General features: G+C 36.5%; 2 protein-coding genes across 3 annotated transcripts; one reads left to right on the plus strand and one right to left on the minus strand.

The window, feature by feature from the left end:
• LOC109845289 (homeobox-leucine zipper protein ROC2) lies at positions 6,815 to 15,820 on the plus strand. The gene is given in 13 exon segments (XM_020414525.1): positions 6,815 to 6,971; positions 6,974 to 7,018; positions 7,634 to 7,878; positions 8,917 to 9,034; positions 9,326 to 9,514; positions 9,719 to 10,081; positions 11,075 to 11,176; positions 12,491 to 12,691; positions 13,061 to 13,235; positions 13,312 to 13,583; positions 13,759 to 13,854; positions 14,339 to 14,729; positions 15,250 to 15,820. Coding segments are annotated over 12 exon segments (2,247 nt in total). The 5' UTR covers positions 6,815 to 6,908; the 3' UTR covers positions 14,717 to 14,729; positions 15,250 to 15,820.
• LOC109845290 (ABC transporter I family member 1) lies at positions 12,562 to 20,982 on the minus strand. Of its 2 annotated transcripts, none has more exons than XM_020414526.1 (3): positions 20,841 to 20,981; positions 19,307 to 20,020; positions 12,562 to 12,697 (listed from the first exon to the last, which is right to left on the minus strand). In XM_020414526.1, the coding sequence occupies exon 2, from the start codon at positions 19,980 to 19,982 to the stop codon at positions 19,308 to 19,310; it is 675 nt and encodes a 224-aa protein (XP_020270115.1). In that variant the 5' UTR covers positions 19,983 to 20,020; positions 20,841 to 20,981; the 3' UTR covers positions 12,562 to 12,697; position 19,307. The 2 variants fall into 2 exon arrangements, with proteins under 2 accessions (XP_020270115.1, XP_020270116.1); XM_020414527.1 differs by lacking the exon at positions 12,562 to 12,697 and adding an exon at positions 18,005 to 18,500 and having other exon boundaries at positions 20,841 to 20,982.

Genomic DNA, 21,063 nt, shown 5'->3' on the forward strand with positions numbered 1-21,063 from the left:
AAATTAACTGAAGTTAATCCCATCTCATTACAGATTGATTGATTTCATTCACATTTAGTCTTAACCATGCATTTGCTTAACATTATAGGGGTGTTAACAGAGCGGATACGGCTCGGATATGGCACTTACCATATCCATATCCGCTTACCCATCTCGGATACGGATACGGATATACGTCGGTAAGAAAAAATCATATCAATATCCGTCAAAATCGGATACGGTTACGGATATAGATGCGGATATATAAACGGATATGCATGCGGATACAAAAAGGATATGATAAAACTAGATAGTATTCAGAAAAATATAGTCATGTGATACAAAAAGAGTTCGTTAATATGTTCACTATGATTGAAAAGCTAAGATTAGACATATTGATCATCAAAATTAACCACAAATCCATAATCTAAGAATCGAAACTATCGTAAGAGTATTACCAATATGTATTCGGATATTTTTAGATACGGATACAGATATTTCACTACAAAACCATATCCGCAACCATATTCTATCGGTAATAGATTGGAGTAACCATATTCGTATCCTAACGGATACGGTTATGGATATTTTCTCGGATACGGATACAGTTTACCCTACTTAACAATGTCACTAGAGGGTTAATTGAAGATACAAACCCACCAACTTTTACCCTATTAATTAACCCTTTTATTAGTATTTACACCCTTGAAGCTCAACGATATTTATGTTGATTTTTCCTTTGTTTGGGATGTATGTCATGCGAGAATCACTGAAAATTAATAAAACCTTTCGTCTCTAATTAAATTTCAGGTAGAAAAAAAGTAACACTGCATGAAATTTAGAGGATGTAAGCACGCTAAGAAAATAGCTTAATTAATAGTGATATATAATTAGTTGGCTGTACCATTACAATAGGAAGTATTGTCCGTAATTAATCCTTATCATTATGATTAAAAAGTTAGTTCAAACCTTGTTAATTTGGCTTACATATTTTGGACTTGTTGAACATATCTTAATGATGGTCACATATAATTACTACATCTTTAGTTATCACAATAGTAATATTATATATATTAATATTTTTTGGGTTGATCATGGAACGTTATCTAATTGATCATTGCACTAGAGTATTGATTAATTATGAAGACGGATCAATTAATTACGAAACTTTTTGAGTGTGGTTATGTATTCATTTTCGGATAATTCTTTGCAATGCGAACAATAGAATCTAGAGTATATATAAACCTCATTTTCTCAGAGATAATCCAAGTTTAATGTAATCGGAACTAATTTTAGCTTGATTATGTACCGTAACACACTAGCTTGGGCCCCAGAGTTTAGAGTGCTGGGCATGAGGCCTATATGTCCATTTCCTATTACTATTTTAGTAGCTTATTACCCTCTAAAAAGGCATTTTTTATTTTTATTAGCAATATTAATGTACCATTTTGTTTTACGATATAATGTGTGATGGTGACGGCGATAATGACCGCATTGGAAAAATTGGGCCCAAGTTGTTCTCTCCTTCCAACCAAAAAAAACCCTAATTCTCGTTAGAAATTTAAAAATAAAACCTAATTCTTAGAAGGATCAATTAACATTAATAATGCTTCCTTAACTTATCAATACTCTACATGCGTTGTAGGCAAAAGATTCGGCGGTATACGCATGAAGAGGCTGATATAATTTAATTTATCCTATGTTATATATACATATACATACTTCCTAATTAATTCTTACGAAAGTTTTTAAGTTATATATTATGTTTTTGGGTGAATTTTGTGGAAGGCAATGATGTGCGCTCCCTTTTGAACTTGAGTTGGTCCACGCGGTAGGAAACTTTTTAATGGGCCGGATCCATTACGAACACGATGATCTGAAAGACACCCGAATCCTCAGATCACTACGTTTAATTATCTTCAAAACCTTAATTAATTTGTTTTTGTACTGATCTAATGGTTCTCATCTCTTCGAACGCCGCGTGTCTCTAGTGGACCCGATCCATCTTTATCTTTAGCCCATTATCTTCGGTTCATCGCAGTGCTTGATAGGTTTAGGTCCGTGTAGAGTTGGTCGTTGTAAATAATCGAATGTCTTTATATATATATCGGGTTTTTTCTATAGAGTGTCCATGGGTACTCTATAAGAAATGAGAGAGATAGAGAGAAATGAATTATGCACGGAAATTAATATATCCGTTCCGTTGAACTTGATCTGCACATTCTTTTTTTTTAGCAGAAAAAACAGGGTTAGAAGCCATGCTCATATGAGGATTTTATTAATAACAACAAACGTCACAACTAGATGAAGAGCCACGTAGGGTGAAGCAGGTAAGGAGTGGACCTATGTCGTCACCTACCAAACTGGACCCTCAGCGGAACTTCATCTAGATGGCACATAATACATACTTACATACTAGAGTTCGCTAAACACATACATGGAAATATAACAACTTAGATTAGGGGACAAAACATCAACAGATAACCGTCAAAAGGTAATGTGTCTTCACCAGCAAAAAAAGTGAAAGAGAAAGATTAGAGGGCATGGGGGAAACTATCCCCAGAGGCATCAGCACTCTTGTTTGCAAGCTCCTGAAGTCCAGTGTTTAGGGCAGCCATGCGAAGTCTCCTTTCCAGCCTCTCATCCGCAGCACCTGCCCAGAATATGGAATATCTCCCTATGTTAGAAGCAGTAAGAAGAGGATCAGGTTGTTCATCCTTGAAAATGAGAGCATTTCTACTAAACCAAATCCACCAGCAAGTGCAGGGCAACAATATCTTCCAAATGATTTTAGCATCCTTGCTAAGAATGGTGGATTTATGAAAAAATATCAAATCCTCAACCGTCTGAGGCCAACTGTTTGTGGGAATAAAGGGGAAGATGTATGACCAGATAGCTCGTGCAAATGGGCACTTGGTAAACAGATGATCGTGAGTTTCAACACCAGAAAAACAAAAGGAGCATCTTGGATCACCTGTCCAGCCCTTGATAATCAAATTTTCCTTCGTGTTTAGCTTCTTATTTGTGATGATCCAGAACAGCACTTTTACCTTATTAGGGATGGAAGATCTCCAAATCATGCTATAAAACTTAGATTTAATACCTCCTGAGATGACATGGGAGTAGTATGATTTAACAGAGTAAATCCCCGATGGAAGAAGGGTCCACAAAAGCTCGTCTGGAGTAGAAGAAATATTGATATTTGAAGAAGTTAAATGAGTGAGGAGAAGGTTTTGATCAGACCTTTCTGAAGGAGATATACCTCTTCTGATGAGGGGATGCCAGTTCCATGAATGATTAATCATTCTGCCCTGAGATCTGATACTGCAGGACTAAGATAGGGCTAACTGGAAAGCTTTTGGAAATAAGCTGCTGAGGGAGTTTATCCCAGACCATTTGTCGTATCAAAAACTTCCAGTTTTGCCATCTCCAGTTCTCCATTTAACCAAGCTGAAAAAAGTGGAGCTAATGGAGGATAAGTCTAGAATGAACCTTGATGCCGAGCACTTTGGGGGATGAGCGAAAGGATTTGAACCATCTTTGGAGTAGACAGAGAAAACAACTTTACTAATGAGGGACTCTCTTTCAAAGAGTCTCCACAGCCATTTAGATAGGAGGGCTTCGTTGAAAGTTTCGATGTCAAGGACCCCCAAGCCTCCTTCAGCTTTAGACTTGCAAACTTTCCTCCAACTAATTAAGCATTTAATACTCGAGTGAGAGAGGCTACCATTCCATAGAAAGTTTCTTCTGATTTTATCTATGGCCTTTATAAGCCACTACGGCAGCTTAAAAAAAGACATGTAGTAAAGAGGAAGAGAAGATAGGACTGAATTTAGGAGAGTTAACCTTTCACCAATTGAAAGAGATTTGTTTTTCCATAGCGAAAGCTTATTGTTGAAGGATTCTAGAAGAGGTTGCCACTCTCTTTTGGAGAGAGATCCTCTTTTGAGAGGGAGACCCAGATATGAGAACGGGAGAGTGCCAACAGAGCATTTGAGGATGTCAGCTAGCATTTTGCCTTTAAGAGGAATTTTACCAAGGTAAAAAATGTTTGATTTGAGGGGGTTAACACACAGGCCAGAAATGTTAGCGAAGATAGAGAGAATGGTTTTAAGTGTAACCATGTCAGAGGGGGTAGCCCTAGAGAATATAATGGTATCATCCGCAAACTGGATAGACCTGATATTATTTAGCTGCCCTTTCAGATTTAGTTCAGATAAGCAATTTGCTGAGAACATCAGCCACCAGCAAGAATAGAGTGGGGATAGAGGATCGCCTTGTTTGAGGCACCTAAAGCATCGGAAGAATTTGGTTGGGGAGCCATTTACTAGAACAACAGATTTAGAGGAGGATAGGATGGAGTGGATCCAAAAGCACCACTTGGGACCAAAACCTCTGGCTTTTAAAAGAGACTGAAGGAAGGACCAATTGACACAATCAAAATCCTTGTAGAAATCGACCTTAAAGGCACAAATCTCCTTTTTCCCGGAGGAGCAGAAATTAATCATCTCGTGGCCAAGAAGAAAGGAGTCTAAAGATGATTTGCCAGATTGAAAGGCTGATTGGGAATTGTCAATGAGGAGGTGAAGAACTTTTCTAAGTCTATTTGCCAGAATCTTAGAGAAAATCTTACAAGAACTGTTAATGAGACTAATAGGCCGAAAGTCCTTAGGTGAGAGGGCACTCTCCTTCTTGGGGATAAGGCAAATATGTGAGAAGTTTATATTGTGTAACAGATGAGGATGGGAGTATAATCCTTGAATAAAATCAATTACATCCGCTTGAACGATGTGCTAAAAATTCTGGAAGAAGAGAATGGGGAATCCATCAGGCCCCGGGGATTTATCAGGGTGAAGACCAAAAACTGCCTCTGAGATTTCTTGAGGGGTGAAGGGAAGGTCTAAAGAAGAGAGATCAAACACATCAATTTTAGGGTGAACTTGTCGTGTTTTGACCCTTCGTTGAGCCGTGTAAAAAGTTCTATTCATTCGAAACCGTTAAATTTACGACGAGTGGATGAAAGGTCAAAACATGATGGATTCACCTTAAAATTGGTGTGTTTAGGTTTAAGAACGTGTAGATCAAGTTCAACGGAGCGGATCGCAAAAAAAAAGGGAATGATGTGATTTTAGGAGAAGCTTTGGGCGTGTGTCAATGAGAGTAACATAAATTATTACCTCTTTTGAGTAATTCCGTAGATGTTGTTGGCATGACAATTTTCATGAATTAATTTGGTAGGACTTCCCCCTTGTTAATTTCGTACTCTCGCTCTTCAATTTGTACGTGATGGCTTCTTTACATCTCATTCAATTTTCAAGTTTTAACTATGGTTAATTTGGTAAATGTCTTCTTCATTCATTCCTCTCCTAGTGAAATACGTTCAAGTTAAGTATTATGTATGATCGAGGAGGGGAATTACGCGTGCAGTAAATTTTGCAATGAAGTTTTTTTGGTGAACCTACACGTACGGCTTTCATATTATTGAATACTTGATACTCATGTAATAAAGTTTTGTAGGTGTTCAATAAGTACCCTTGTATATATTTTATGAATTGATCACTGTTTCTACATTTCTACCATATTATACACGTACAAGTTTTTCCAATCGCCACGTTCTATTTCTCTCTAATGTATTGGCTATTTTCTTGCATTAATCTACTCTTTTTGTTGAAATTAAAGCTAACATAAATGACCTTGAATTACGTGTTTATACAAACAAAATTATAAAAATTATATAAGTCACAATATCTAAGGAGATAAACAAGATGAGGGTTATTACGCATGTTTCCCATTCATTTGGTCTTCCAAAAAGTCAACCAACCTCAGAGAGAAAATAAGGAAAGCAATAACCTTTTGTAACTGACAAAATTTTGAAGTTTTTGTCGGCATTTTTCTTATTTGGAAATACAAATTGCAACCTTTTTATCCTAAACGGAAAACAAACTCCCATATCAATATCAACTAGAGAAAAAAGCCTTTCAGCTTTTCGTCAGCAACCACTACATTAAATGTCAAAAATCAAGAGGGTTAAAAAAAAAAAAAACTCTTTATCCTAAAATTAAATGTAAAAGTTTCACTAGTGAATAACTCACAAAACCACATCATTTTCCTATTCTAACATCAAGCTTGCATGGTGAAGGAGGGAGTTTCTCTGGATACATCTTGGTAACTTCTCTACATGAGTTTGGTACGTAGCCAAAAATCACTTTCACCATATACTACCCCATCTTGTTAAAGTTGAAAAATATATATATATATATATATAAATAAATACAAAACACCTCTCTTTCTCTCTCTAAACTTATCCTTCTCTCTCTCTCTCTCTAGTGCAATAACACCACCCTCTCTCAATAAATGCAATAGCACCCTCTCAATACTCTCTGCAATAACTCCTCCTTTGCTACATCCCCTCCACCTGTTAGACTCCTTTGTTTCTTCTCCTTTTCCTTCTTCCTCCTCCTCCTCCTCCTCCTCCTCCTTTCTCTCTCCCATGGCTCTTTTCAAGCTCTTCTCTCTCTTAGAACCTCCATTCTTCTCCTAGTTTCAAGCACTCTTGAATACCCACATCTTATTCAACTCTCTCTCTCTCTCTCTCTCTCTCTATTTCTTGAGGTACACATACAGCTCATATACTTAAGATAGAGAGAAAGAGAGATCAAAACTAGGGTCCCTTGTCCTAGATCTACACCCTATATTCTTGACACACTTTTTTGTTTTCCAACAAAAGATCGACCTTCTATTATATATATATATTATATATATATATATCCACACAAACTTCTTAATATATCAAAAGTAGTTATAAGCTCTAGTCCCCTTTGAAACGAGTGTTGGTTGATTCCTTGAAGCAAAGAGATCGATTAGAATTGTAGAGAGGAGAGAAAAGTGGAGGGGGGGAGGAATTAGGGTTTGCGGGGGGGAGAAGCAGCATGCCTGCAGGGATCATGCTTCCGGCAAGGCATGTCCCGTCGATGATCGGCCACAGCTCTGCCGGCTCCGCACCGCCTTCGGGTCATCATCGGCCCTGACACTTGGCCAGGTCACCACTAGCTTTATTAAATTTAATTAATTTATCCCTCTTTCTTCAATTTTTTTAAAAAAAAAAATTCTATACAGGGGGGATAAAATGAAGACTGGGTTTTGCATGAACTGAACTTTTGTGGGCTCCTTGCAGTAGTCTGTTTCTTTCTCTCTCTACTCTCTCTCTCTCTATCTATCTATATATATATAAATATATATATATATATATATTATTTTGTTGGATAATTTGGTATTAGCTCTAAAATTTGAAGGGGCGTTTGAGCCATTTGAGGCTAAATCCTCCTCGGTTTCTGAGAACCGCGTGAGAACTCAAAAGGGTATCTCTTTTCTAGAGGGAGAGAGGGGAAAAACCTATCTCTCTTTCATTTTATTCATAGATCTCAAAAATTTTAAATAAAATCAAAATGGGTATATTTCTCTGTGAATCATGAACTCAAAAGGGTAGAGTACTGTTTCCCCCAGAAAAAGGTCCTCTCTCTAGGGGGCAAAAAATCTCTACCTAACTGGTCATTTTGTTGATAGATCCCAAATTTCTTGGATAAAATCAAAATGGGTGTTTCTCTATGAATCATGAACACTAAGGATCAAGCTAAATTTTTTGTTTAAATTGCAGCCAAACTTGTTAGAAGGGTCTCAGCAGCTCCCATTGCAGCATCAACACTCTAACTTGCTGGATATTGCTCAGATCACTGGAGAGAGTGAGATGGTGAGGGCTGCAAGAGAACAGGAGGATTTTGAGAGCAAATCGGGGAGCGAGAACATCGAGGGGGCTTCAGGGGATGATCAGGATCCTAACCAGAGGCCGAAGAAGAAGAGATATCATCGCCATACTCAACATCAGATTCAAGAGATGGAGGCGTAAGATTTTGCTACTAGTATCTCATAATCATATGTAAATTGTAATATCTCAAATTTTGACATGACTTTAATTAAGGAAGTGATTGATTGTTTTCTTTGATGTTTGCATAATGTTTTTGTTTAGGAAATTAGCTAGACTTAATTAAGTAACATAAACCCATCTTTAAATATGCAATATTGTCTCATTGTTCTTCATTTTGGTTTAACTTTTTTGTTGTCAATATAAATATATGAAGCTTTCAGAAGAGAACTTGCGAAAGTTTTAGGGTTTTTCCCTTTCCCAATTTTAATTTATTTTCAAACCTCAAAATTTCAAGCTAACACTTTAATTTCTACTTCATTTAAAGAGGAAAAGAAAGGAATGCAGTACCTCAATCTTATCCTTGTGCTAGGCACCCAAAATATTCCTTATATTTCTTGAGATGATAAACTTAAACTACCATGTTCTCTTTTAATTAATTTTTAGTTAAAATTTCACCTCGTGAAATGTTAAATGTTTATATTATTGTTTATTGTTTTAGGTTTAATGTTTATTTTATGCTCATTATAATTGTACTTTCATTTGTATAAAATTCACTATTCTTTAGGGAGAGAATATATTTGTGCATTTTTTTTTCCAGTTTAGTACTCTAGACCTTTCAATTCTCTTTCATCTAATTGTTGCCGGTCTATTAGGGAGAGGAAAATGCTATGATTTCGTCTACCTTAACTCTCAATATCTCATGCATTTTACTATTTTATTCTGCCTCTTTATTTTGTTGTTCGTTGAGATATCAAAAGGCAAAGTTAGAAAACCTATCAAACTTTCACTAATTTTCTCAGTTCATGTCAATTTAACCCATATATATCTTTATACTATCTAATCGTTTTCCCCCGTCGAAGTGTCTTATTAATTTACATTTATCCAATTTCCTCTTTCTGTTTGGTTTAATTTACTTATTAATATAAATATCTGATCTCAATTTGCACTTGGATTAAATTTTCATTTACTTCCCATCTATTTAATTTCCTTAATTAATTTCTTCTTTGCTCGATCAGTTTCTTCAAGGAGTGCCCTCACCCTGATGACAAGCAAAGAAAGGAGCTTAGCCGAGAGTTAGGGCTTGAGCCCCTACAAGTCAAATTCTGGTTCCAAAACAAGCGCACCCAAATGAAGGTCTCAACTCTTAACACTAATTAAAACAAACTTAGGGGGTTAATTACATTCCGGCAGCATGAGGCAGAGATGTATAATTACATATATAGATAATCTTGAAGTCTGTGTTAAGGTTATCTCATATGTAGTACCGGAAGGTAATTAATCATAAAATTAGCGCACCATATAAAAATGACTCCTCCCTTAATCTTTTTCTAATTAGTTTGAACAACATTTTTGCATTATATGCATAAGCTCATCCAATATTGATCGCTCTCATCTCTTTCTTATAATGTACGTACATATATATAGACTCAACATGAGAGGCATGAAAACACTCAGTTAAGAGCTGAGAATGAGAAGCTCAGAGCCGAGAACATGCGATACAAGGACGCCCTCACCAATGCTTCGTGCCCGAACTGCGGCGGCCCTGCTGCCCTCGGCGAGATGTCCTTCGACGAGCACCACCTTCGTCTCGAAAATGCCAGGCTCAGAGAAGAGGTACTCACTTTAATTTGATTTGATTAATTTCTTGGGAATTTGGATTTTTCTCATGTTTTTTCGGACAATTTAGGCGAAGACCATACTCGTGTGATAGTTTTCTCTAACAAAAAAAAAGTTTAGAATATATGGTTTTGTCAAATTTATCTTTTTTTTTAAACAAAAAGATCTTCTCTTCATTCTTGCAATCTGTTTTTGTAAAAGATCGACAGGATATCGGGAATCGCAGCAAAATACGTAGGAAAACCAATGGTATCCTACCCTCTCCTCTCCTCCCCAATGGCATCCCGCTCCTCCCTCGACCTCGGTGTCGGCTCAGGCTTCGCCCCGCCGCCCATCTCCGGCGACATTTTGATGGAGGAGCTTATAAGGATGGCCCAGGTTGGTGAGCCGTTGTGGACTCAAGACTTGGACAACAACATCGACGCTTTGAACGATGAGGAGTACTTTCGTAATTTCCCGCGCGGGATCGGGCCCAAACCGTTTGGGCTCGAGTCGGAGGCCTCGAGAGAGACCTCGGTTGTGATCATGAATCATGTTAATCTCGTGGAGATACTTATGGATGTGGTATGTTTATTTTAAGGCTAATTAGCACTTAATCAAATACTTAATGGAAAATTTTTCAAAACCGACCCATTTGTGAACTTAATCCCAAAAAACGACCTCATTCAAACAAAATTGTAAAAAGAGACCTGGTTTCAGCCTCAGCGCTGAAATCAGGTCGGTTTTTGGAAAAAAAATTCCGAAACTTCAGGGAGTTCAACTCCAGTGAAGTTTAGTAGATCTGCTAAACTTCACGGGAGTTTAACTCCCGTGAAGTTTGGCAGATCTACTAAACTTCACGGGAGTTGAACTCCCGTGAAGTTTCAGAATTTTTTTTCCAAAAACCGACCTGATTTCAGCGTTGAGGCTGAAACTAGGTCGGTTTTTGCAATTTTTTTTGAATTGGGACGTTTTTGAGAATAAAAGTCTAAATAGGTTGGTTTTGAAAATTTGTCCAATACTTAATACCTTATAGTTAGTTTCCTCAGATGTTTTTCGTAGCCATTATATACCCTAAATTTTTTAAAGTTTGCACTTAAACACATTATGTTGTGCAAATACGAGAATTTTGCTCCAAAGTTTTCCATAGGACACTCACAAGCAAATTTTAGAAATTTTAGCTCGCAATGATTGTTGAATTTATAAGTGTTAACCTTACAATTATTCTATTTTAAACATGCCTCAATTATGTTTTGAAGTGGAAGTATTGGGGGTCTAAAAGTAATTTCAACAAACTCTAAGGGCTAAAAGTTTATAAGATTAGCTTCCGAGTGTCACATAGGAATATTCAAGGCAAAATTCTCAAGTTTGCATAGTACGTAAAAGTTATTGAAATGCAACTTTTAAAAGTTTTCAGTGTATATATATTACTGCTGCCAACAAAAAGTGAGAGGATATACAAGTGTTGAGTAGAAAAAAACTATAAGGTATTTAATTGCTATTTAGCCAAAAAGTTTGATTTTTTTATATTTTATGTTGTTACTGTAAATAATTTGTGTGATGTATGTAATTTTGTAGAATCAATGGTCCACGGTGTTCTCTGGGATAGTGTCAAGAGCTATAACTTTGGAAGTGCTATCAACTGGAGTTGCAGGGAACTGCAATGGAGCTTTGCAAGTGGTATATTTTTTTTATGCATTTTAATATGCAAAGAAGGATCAAATGTTAATTAATATAAACTGTATTTCTGTATATCATATATAGAAAATAAATACATGGCATTAGAAAATTAAATAATGGTTCAATCTGTACTAATTTAAATCTGTGAACGTATAGTTAGCTAGACTGACGTTTCCTTCATTAACCAATGGCTAATATCATATCCAGTCACACTATTTCTAGACATTATTTTATTATGCAAGTTTTATATAATCTTTTTTTTAACATGCATAATACATTAGTAATTAGTAGTTTACGTTTAGGGGTATGTAAACTCTCTAACATATGCATAATATATCTATATGTAAATCAACAAGGACAATTATGTTCGAGAAAATATCATGCAGCTATGTCTCTGGGCATGCTGAGTATATTATTATCTAAGAAACCTTATCTACTAAGTAAATACTAAATTAGAGAACCACAGGTGACCCGGATGGTTGGGAGGTTCCAATACGGCTCCCAAGCTCTTGGGTTCGATTCTCATATAAAATAAAATTTCATAAAACTAAAATATATTTAAATAAATAAATTAGGATATTTCCAAATAAAATTATTGACAAAAGGAAAAGGCATTACATAAATTTTCTATGAGGTAAAAGGAAAAGACGGAGAAGCACTTCATCCTCATGCAGAATTACATGAACACCACATTCTTCAAGATGGTCTTAACTATACCATTATTTAATAATGAATGAAATTAAAAAAAAAAACAATATAGTTTATTGGTACACATTATATTTTCCAAGATGTTAGATAAAACTAACCAAAAGTTGTGTGCTACTTAGAAGAAAACTGACGACTACACACATTCTATCGATTTTTTAAACTGATTCCCATCTAGATTTATGCAGTCATGTTGCCTTTCACTTGTCTTCACGACATAAGTTGGCTATATGATAATAATTCAGAATCAATCTTAGCCCAAGACAAAGCAAATTTATATGTCTCGTAGTATCATAACCATTTTAAACCAACAAAATGATATATCAACCATTCAATTTCTATATGTTTTTGTATAATGTCTGTCATGCACTTGTAACTTCCTTCAACACTTTGTAATCCTCGATATCAATAAAAATCATCCATTAAACTTGTAGTTACATGTTTTTCAGCACATAAAATGAACTTATAAAAAGCTCGAATATAAAGTTTACAATTCTTTCAAGACCTCCCGTCTTTGAGGAGAAAGTTTTTCAACATTTATTTCTCTCGATATTGAAATTCTCCTTCTCCAGGTTCTCACTAAAAACTAAAAACTACATGAATTTTCAGATGTCTGCAGAATTCCAAGTTCCATCTCCACTTGTTCCTACCCGAGAAAGTCTCTTCGTAAGATACTGCAAACAACACGGCGATGGTACTTGGGTAGTTGTTGATGTCTCCTTGGATAGTCTTCGCCCTAGCCCTGTGTTGAGATGTCGAAGAAGGCCATCTGGTTGTCTCATACAAGAAATGCCGAATGGCTACTCTAAGGTAAATCTGCTACATATCACATGATAAAGAAAAGATTGTATTTGTCAGTAGAATAACATTTTATAGTAATCTCTTAATATCCATCTCAGAAAGTGCGCTATATAATCATCTCAAAGATAGCAACTACATATTTGATCTTAGAGTAGCTCGTCATGTTTCTTTGGTGACTAAATTGCTGTTCTCATTGAGGACGTACTGAGCTATTATTCATGTCACCAAATATTAGCCTTATCCTATTAATGTGTTGCATGTAGTTGTGTGTTTGACCTCAGTCGTAGTTGACCGTGTAAGTTTTTATTTATTTATTAGGTTTCAGTTTTTGAGGACATAATGTGTACTTAAACTTTGAGTGCGCATGAATATATATAGGTAACTTGGGTGGAGCACGTTGAAGTTGATGATAGATCTGTGCACAACATATACAAACCCTTAGTGAACTCAGGCTTAGCATTTGGTGCAAAAAGATGGGTTTCTACTCTAGATCGCCAATGTGAGCGCCTTGCAAGCGTCATGGCCAGCAACATCCCCAATGGAGACGGCGGTGGTAAAATCCAAACCTTCACTTTCTCCATATTCTTCCAATAAAACCACAATTCACGCCAAATTGCAATAATTTGCAGTGATACAAACAGCTGAAGGGAAAAAGAGCATGTTGAAATTAGCCGAAAGAATGGTTATAAGCTTTTGTGGTGGCGTGAGTGCATCTACTACTCACCAGTGGACCACACTGTCTGGAAGTGGAGCTGAAGATGTTAGGGTTATGACTAGGAAAAGTATCGATGATCCTGGTAGGCCTCCTGGTATTGTTCTGAACGCAGCTACTTCGTTCTGGCTCCCTGTTCCTCCGAAAAGGGTTTTTGATTTTCTCCGTGATGAGAGTTCTCGCAGTGAGGTATTCACATTTAACATAATTTTGATGTGTTTCCCTACTAATTTTCTATATTTTCCATCTTTACAAGATTCATTAAGGTATATCTTTATTTCTATTTTAATTAGTTATGGATGATCATTTTGTATAGGAGTGTTAATTAACTTGTTAATATTATGTATACCATGGTGTTTAACAGTGGGATATCCTGTCTAATGGTGGTGTTGTTCAAGAGATGGCTCATATAGCTAATGGCCGTGATCATGGTAACTGTGTTTCTCTTCTTCGAGTCAATGTAAGTTTCATCAACTTCAATGTCTCTAATAGAAAGATGATCTTTAGAAGTTTATTGTAAATACATTAATACAATTTACTTCTCCTGCATTAGAATGACTTATGAGTATTTGATCTCATTTATTTGCAAATACAAATCCACAGGCTTGATTACCTTACTTTTTTGTCCTAACTTTTGTCATATTATTTGAGTACAGGACTCATAAACCTAAAAATTTGCACCCCTCTACAAATTGTTACTCCTTCCCTTTTTAATTAATTTGATATGAGAAGAACTAAGCATACCACTGTATGATTAAGCATGATAATACATCAGCACATTTTTATGCCAAACAAATTTAACACCTTTTCTTGTAAAATATCTGAGGATTTTAGTGGTGCTTAACACGCTAAAAAAATGACCCTAGACACGTACCTATGCTAATATAAACTTAAAATCAAATTAAAATCTCTATCCTAAACCCTTTTAAATGATTTAATTACAGAGCCCAAACTCAAACCAGAGCAACATGCTGATCCTGCAAGAAAGCTGCACTGACTCAACTGGCTCCTACGTAATCTACGCCCCTGTAGATGTCGTTGCCATGAATGTAGTCCTCAATGGTGGTGATCCTGACTATGTGGCCCTCCTACCCTCAGGTTTCGCCATCCTGCCTGATGGGCCCACCGGCAGTGTGCCCGGTGGCGGTCCAATAAGCGAGGTTGGGTCTGGTGGGTCCCTTCTAACCGTTGCGTTCCAAATCTTGGTTGATTCCATCCCTACTGCAAAGTTGTCGTTAGGTTCAGTTGCAACAGTTAATAGTTTAATTGCTTGCACGGTGGAGAGGATCAAGACTGCAGTCTCTGGTGAGGCTGCACAATGAGCCTAAGTGAATGGTAAGAACTAGTCACTTTGAAATCATAATTTCTATTGATATTTTCTTACCGATAATATTTTTAGGCTTTATTGTTTCTTCTGGTATGTTTATAAGTCAAATTTCGATGAGAATTTGCATGAATAGTGCATTAGACGAGCCTTGATCTTACATATATAGGAGCCTCTGAAGTTGTATGGATTGAGATTTGAGGGCAGATTTTGGTAAATTAGGATTGTTTTCTTGACACAAGGTAGCTGAGCAATTTAGTACTTCTGTCTGAAACTTGTTGCATTACACATGTTAAGAGCTTTATTGTGTGCCTCCTTATTCTTTGGTTTTCTTAATAAACATAGTTTGATGCCCTTAGTTTGATTAACTCTATTCTGTCACCCTGAAAACATTCAACTATAGTACGATATATGAACTTTTTCTCTCTCCATTCATTTTATCAAAGGAATTATCAAACTAAAAGATATATCAATCTACTAATGTTTTTTTCTGATAACTATAACTATGGCACTAACTGTTTTGGTTCGCAGGATAAAGGGAGAGGGAGAGCTTGAAGATTTTCTTTCGTGTTATGTGAGAAGTCAAGAACGCACCTCAGATTCTCCTTGCAATGTGTTGTGCTTCGTTTTTTTTCGAAGAAAAAGAAAACTCGAAAGTTCAGATTTACAAGGCACACCACCATGCAAGGGTGTTGGTTCGGGTATTGACTTCCCCTATTCTCTCATCATAATCATCATCATCATCATCATCATCATCTCTCTAAAAAGTTTCTCCCTCTCTCTCAAGTGACATTTGCACCCTTTCTAATATAAGGAATTTCAATTAGTTAGACTATGTTAATATGGCCTGTGATGGCCCAAATTGTTGTTTCTCTTCGTTGATTGGTTGCTTGGAATTCAAGTTTTGGTTGGAGTTTCTTGTTGTTATGAACTTCTTTGATGCAATTTAGGTTGCGATGGCTTTCAGTTTCTTTGTTGTAAGTTGTCCAAAAATTGGTGTTTAGGGAATCAAATGTGTAATGCAAAAGTGCAAGCTAAAGGACCACTATGTGATTGTACCTCTTTGCTACAATATTAATGTTAGTTTTCCTTATTTGCTTGACTATTAAGTGAAAAGGTAATGCTAAAATCTTGTACTATTTTGATATTATATTTTACTGAGAGAAACGTCACTAATGAAAACATCAAACTTAGACTTCCATTAGAAACAAAGTTTTTAATTTGATGGTAGGGAGAATTTAATAGGCTTTGGATACTTTAGCTTCCCAATGAAACTTCACAAGTTCATGAGTTACTGAGACCTTCAATATTCTGGCTAGCATATTTAATGAGAATTAAGAGGGCTAATAACTTTGTGGCAGTTTCTGGTACACAAAAGGCAGTAAGACTTAATGCAAACTCAACTGTTTTGAATCAGGAATTTTGGAGCACAGACTTCAAAGGGTTGGAAACATTGCCTCATTGATGATGAAGAAGAAAAATATTGTTGAAAATAGAGGTAAAAGGAAAGAACTGAGTGTGTTATATAACAAGGATAAATTCTAGCAAAATTATCACAACCATTTTTATTACAGAAAAAGTGACGGATGCTGTGAATGATTTGGATAATTCTACCCTTATAGCAACAGTTTTCTGTACTCGGTCCAGGGTATTTTCGTGCAGTTTTGAAGCCCACAGTTGTTTTCTCCAATAAAAAGTTTAAGGTTGTTTTTTTGCAAACACGCCAAAGTTCACGGTACTTTTGTAAAAATAATCCTATAAACAAACAAACAGCATTCAATGTCAAGCCTGTGTTCGTCTTCCAAAATTGAATTGAAGAGGTCAGGTCAGTCTCTCTCCCTTGTTGGACCAGGATAGAAGTTAAAATGGTCCAGCTGACCATTGAAGAAATAAATGTGCCTGTCAAAATCTGAGGCAGACTACAGCAGGAACAGTAGTTGACCTAAGTCACAGTATAATAAATTGCATGGCAGCCAATTCCACAAGAAAGAACCAACAAGCAAGGAGTCAGCTTTGACATGAAGAAGCTAGTATAAGTTCAATGGAGATGTCATATCTCTATTTATGATATTATTAATAAGTTTGAACTTGATTGGGGCTAGTGTTGTCAATGCGCACAGCGCAATGCGGGGCGCAAAGCATCTTTACGCGCACATGCGCAAGGCGCAACGCGATACGCGCGCCCGAGTGATGCGAGGCGCACACCGCACACATAATTTTTCAATATATGTAATCAAACGCGAAAGAACATGTTTTTAGAACTTACTTGAAAAATATCATGATAAATAATATCTTACTACAAAATCACAATATAATGCCTTAATTTCTAATGCTAACACCCAACATAGTAGCAAAATTCATAAATTTTTAAATCAAATGTTAAATCAAGATTAATATACAAGCAAAGGATTAGTAATTGTCCTCAATTGAAGGCTATTAAAAAGGTCTAATGGATTTATTTTGCTTTTTGGGATATGGAATATCAAGTATAAAGACTCGATTGAAATGTTAACAAATAAAACTATATAAAACTATATGAGGATATGTACTATATGCACCCTACACAAAGTAAGGATGTACGCGAGGCGCAAAGGCGCTGCTGCATCAGATGTGGGGCGCTTCGTCACCGTCCCGCATCATAAGGCGCATGAGGCGCGCGCCTTTGAAAACACTGATTGGGGCAGGCATATGTCATGTCCAAAACATGTAGGCACAAACTGTTTTAGTTTTGAGATCTTGTTCAGTTTGTTTGAGAAACTATTCTAGCTTAGGGTAAGGCTACCTATCAATTCTGCATATTTGCTTAACAAAATTTAGCAAATAAACCATTTATGAAAGAGAACCATTTTAAAACATGATATGCTTTTTGTTACATTGATACAAAAAGGATTGCATAGAAATCAATGGAGCAAAGTTAGTTGAATGCATATAACTCCTATCATCTATACCTCCAGCAGCATTTATAGCTTCTCAACTCAATTGTTAGCACTTCTCATTCCTCATGCATTTCATCCTTCTCAAAAAATGACACTCTCAATGGTAATAAGTGCTACTGAGTTTATAACTAAGGGGAATTATCTGAAATTGGCCCAAAAAATATATCTAAATTGCACAAGAGAGAGGATTGGATTATGACATAAATGAATGCAGATGAACATATGACAACCAAATTCATTGTGTATTAGAGGAAAACAAGAAAGAAGCAAAGATGTTTTCCTCAACATAGAGCCCCAAGCATTTCTTCATGTAGTGTTTAAATATCCTACATTGTAAAAACCTACCAGTAAGCCGAACGTATTCTTCTAACTATTTGGCATCCACCAATAACGGCATATGTGAAACAAATTATCAATCAAAACTATCCATCTTATTATTAGAAAATGTTATATGTCAAACATTCCCAAAAGGTTGCGTTCATGCAAAACAATAAACTGACACAATAAAGATGGGCCTAAAAAGTGACACGAAAAGGTACAATAACTATCCATCTTTATCTCCTATTTCCTAAACGCTATCATAAACCAGCTCCGAAACCTCAAACCCTAAGTTCTTTCTAACAACTATGACGAGGCTTCATGGTAGTCAATCTTTAAAATTTATAGTTGCGAACAACCCTCTGCTACTAAGACCAAATTTTCCTTCACTATACATCTCCTAAGCATATCACAATAGCTCCACCATAGCCTGAAGTGGGCTTCAATAACATTTCCAGGGTATATTGCAATCTGCCGCATTAAATTCTCCTACAGATCTTCAAAGTTGAGACTTGAGAAAAATCCCCTCTGCCAAATCACATTATAATTTGAATCAACATATCTTTGATATGAATAATGATTACTGAAATGCAACCCAAAAAATTCGATCATATCATCCCTTAGAGGAGGCTACCACGATAGGTCACAAGTTCTATGAATTTTTTCAAGGATATCATGCTGTACTGGTGGATTCAGTCATGTAAAATCTACATACCCTCAGCATAGATCCAGTCTCTGTAGGCCCAAATGATCTAATTTTTGATTCACACACTAAAACCAACAATTGATTTATTAAGTCCCAACTTCAGAAACTTTTTTTAATAACTTTAATGACTCTTTCTAAACAATAATAGAAACAAAAATTGTCGTCTGCATCTCAAATACTAATATGTAGTTTTCTTAATGATCCAAGTGACAACAAAAATCATCTGTCATGCAATGATATAATCTGGTAAGTAAACATTTCTTGGAAGTTTGATCCAATTTCAATCAATCCAAATCTATCAATTGTTTTTCTTCTAAAGTAATCATTCAACTTTATTTTAACAGAATATGTATGATTAATAGCAGGTGTATTTCATTCAGATGAGAAAATAATGTAAAAACTTCTCATCCACAATCAGAGCTTTCAAGACCTACAGTTAAATGGACCAAGTATGTCAAAAAGAAAAAGTATTATCACATAGATTCTCAAACATTGCCATATTTTATAAACAACATATGTGTCATTAAAATGCTGCAAATAAAGAAATGATACATTTCAGACACCATAACAATTCCCATTTTAAAAACCAAACGTCTATTGTAACGTCTATTGTACGAGTAACACTCACCTCATCTGATCAGATCAACCATGGTTTTCCTTCTTGGGAACCTCTGCGGCAGCCTAAGCGACATTGCATCCTCAATCTCAATCGGCAAGTGTGTCGCCACAATAACAATCCCACCCTTCTTCCTATGCTCCGCTATGATATATTCCAACAACCGTACCCCTTCTGCATCCAAAGCCACCGACGGCTCATCAAGCAACCAAATCGGCCGATCAAGAGCAATCACCCTTGCCAACTGCAACCTCTTCCTCTGCCCCATGGAGAGCATCCTTGCCTTGTCATTTACGAGCCTGCCAAGACCCATAAGCTCGAGCGCCGGTTTCGCTCTCCCGCACTTGCCTTCAAGAACTTCGAACCATTGAACATTGTCCAAGACGGTTAATTTCTCTTTGACAGCATCCCTTAAGGAAAGCCAATTGATTTGGAGCTTGTATTGTTGGAAGACACCGGGAGAGGCGATGTTATTGCCATTCCATAGGATTTCTCCAGCAGAGGGACGGGAGAAGCCACCAAGCATTCGGAGGAAGGTGGTCTTGCCGGAGCCATTGGCGCCTGTGAGGACAAGAGCAGAGCCATCGTGGACAGAGACGTTGATGTCACGAAGGACGGTCTGGGCGTTTCGCATGCAGGAGGCATTGTTGACGAGGATGCGAGGGGGTGGAGGCTTGAACAGTGGCATTTAGTGGGAGGAAAATTTGAATATGACCACGAGGAAACCTACAACGTAGAATGACAATTGGAAAATTGTATCATTACTCCTATCCATATAAAATCAAATTTATTGATAGATAATTCGAAGGAGATGATGCGGAGAGAAACGGAACTAATATTAGAGCATCGCGGAATTTCAATGCAGATGGCTAATGAGAATACATGATTAATTGCATATGCACTTCTGTTACTATAGGGAGTTAGGCACTTATTATCTGTTGCATATGTGTAGGGGATGTACATTCACACACAAGAGAATGGGAGTCTCCCTGCAACACGCAGAAATATCAGGAAATCTCTCTGCAATGTGTTGACGCGCGTGATACTCAAGTTACGCGTATGGTTAAAATTTTTTTGGGCATCAGGGATCTAAGTGCTATAAAAAAAAGCGTATGGATAATCAAAGGTAAAAATCGTATATCTTAGGCAATTATCAGTAAACACACAGGCATAAATTGGGCATGAGGAGAATGAATCAGGGACAAACACAATCTTTGCCTTGCACATAAAAATTCGAGCAATTGGGTTTCAATTTACAAAAAAACAAATGTGAATTAAAGCTTCAATACGCCCCGCACTCGAAAAGAATTGCATTTGAGCTTGAATCAAGAACAATATTGAGTGAGGCATTTTATCAAACATGAAGAACAGCCTACGAGTACTACCAAAAAAATTCTACTTGAACTTGAGTAGTAATTAAAAATATATGAAATTTATTCCCCTGTTTTTTTCTCCTCTTTTCTTTGTTATGATTGAGCCAATGCTCTTATAGAAAAAAAATGCGGAATGATATATTAGATAAACTCAAGAAGAGAATTTTGGGTACCCAGATTTATAACTATTTGGCTGAGAATGGAAGTCGCCGTCGCCTGAAACTGAACGCCGTCGCCGCCGCCGTCGATGGGGGTTTTTTTAAGTGTGAGCGACGCTGCTTTTGGGGTTTTGAGTTTTCTTTTTCTATTTTGGGTTTTGCTCATATTAGACCCTAGATTGTTTATATTTTCACATTAAGCCCCCAGATATTGATATTTGTATTTCACATCCCACAT

The sequence above is a fragment of the Asparagus officinalis genome, chromosome 6 (assembly GCF_001876935.1).
Source record: "Asparagus officinalis chromosome 6, Aspof.V1, whole genome shotgun sequence".
NCBI classification, from domain to species: Eukaryota; Viridiplantae; Streptophyta; class Magnoliopsida; order Asparagales; family Asparagaceae; genus Asparagus; species Asparagus officinalis.

Coding starts and splice junctions, on each gene's coding strand:
- LOC109845290 (XM_020414526.1), bottom strand. CDS start 19,982: ATGCCACTGTTCAAGCCTCCACCCCCTCGCATCCTCGTCAACAATGCC.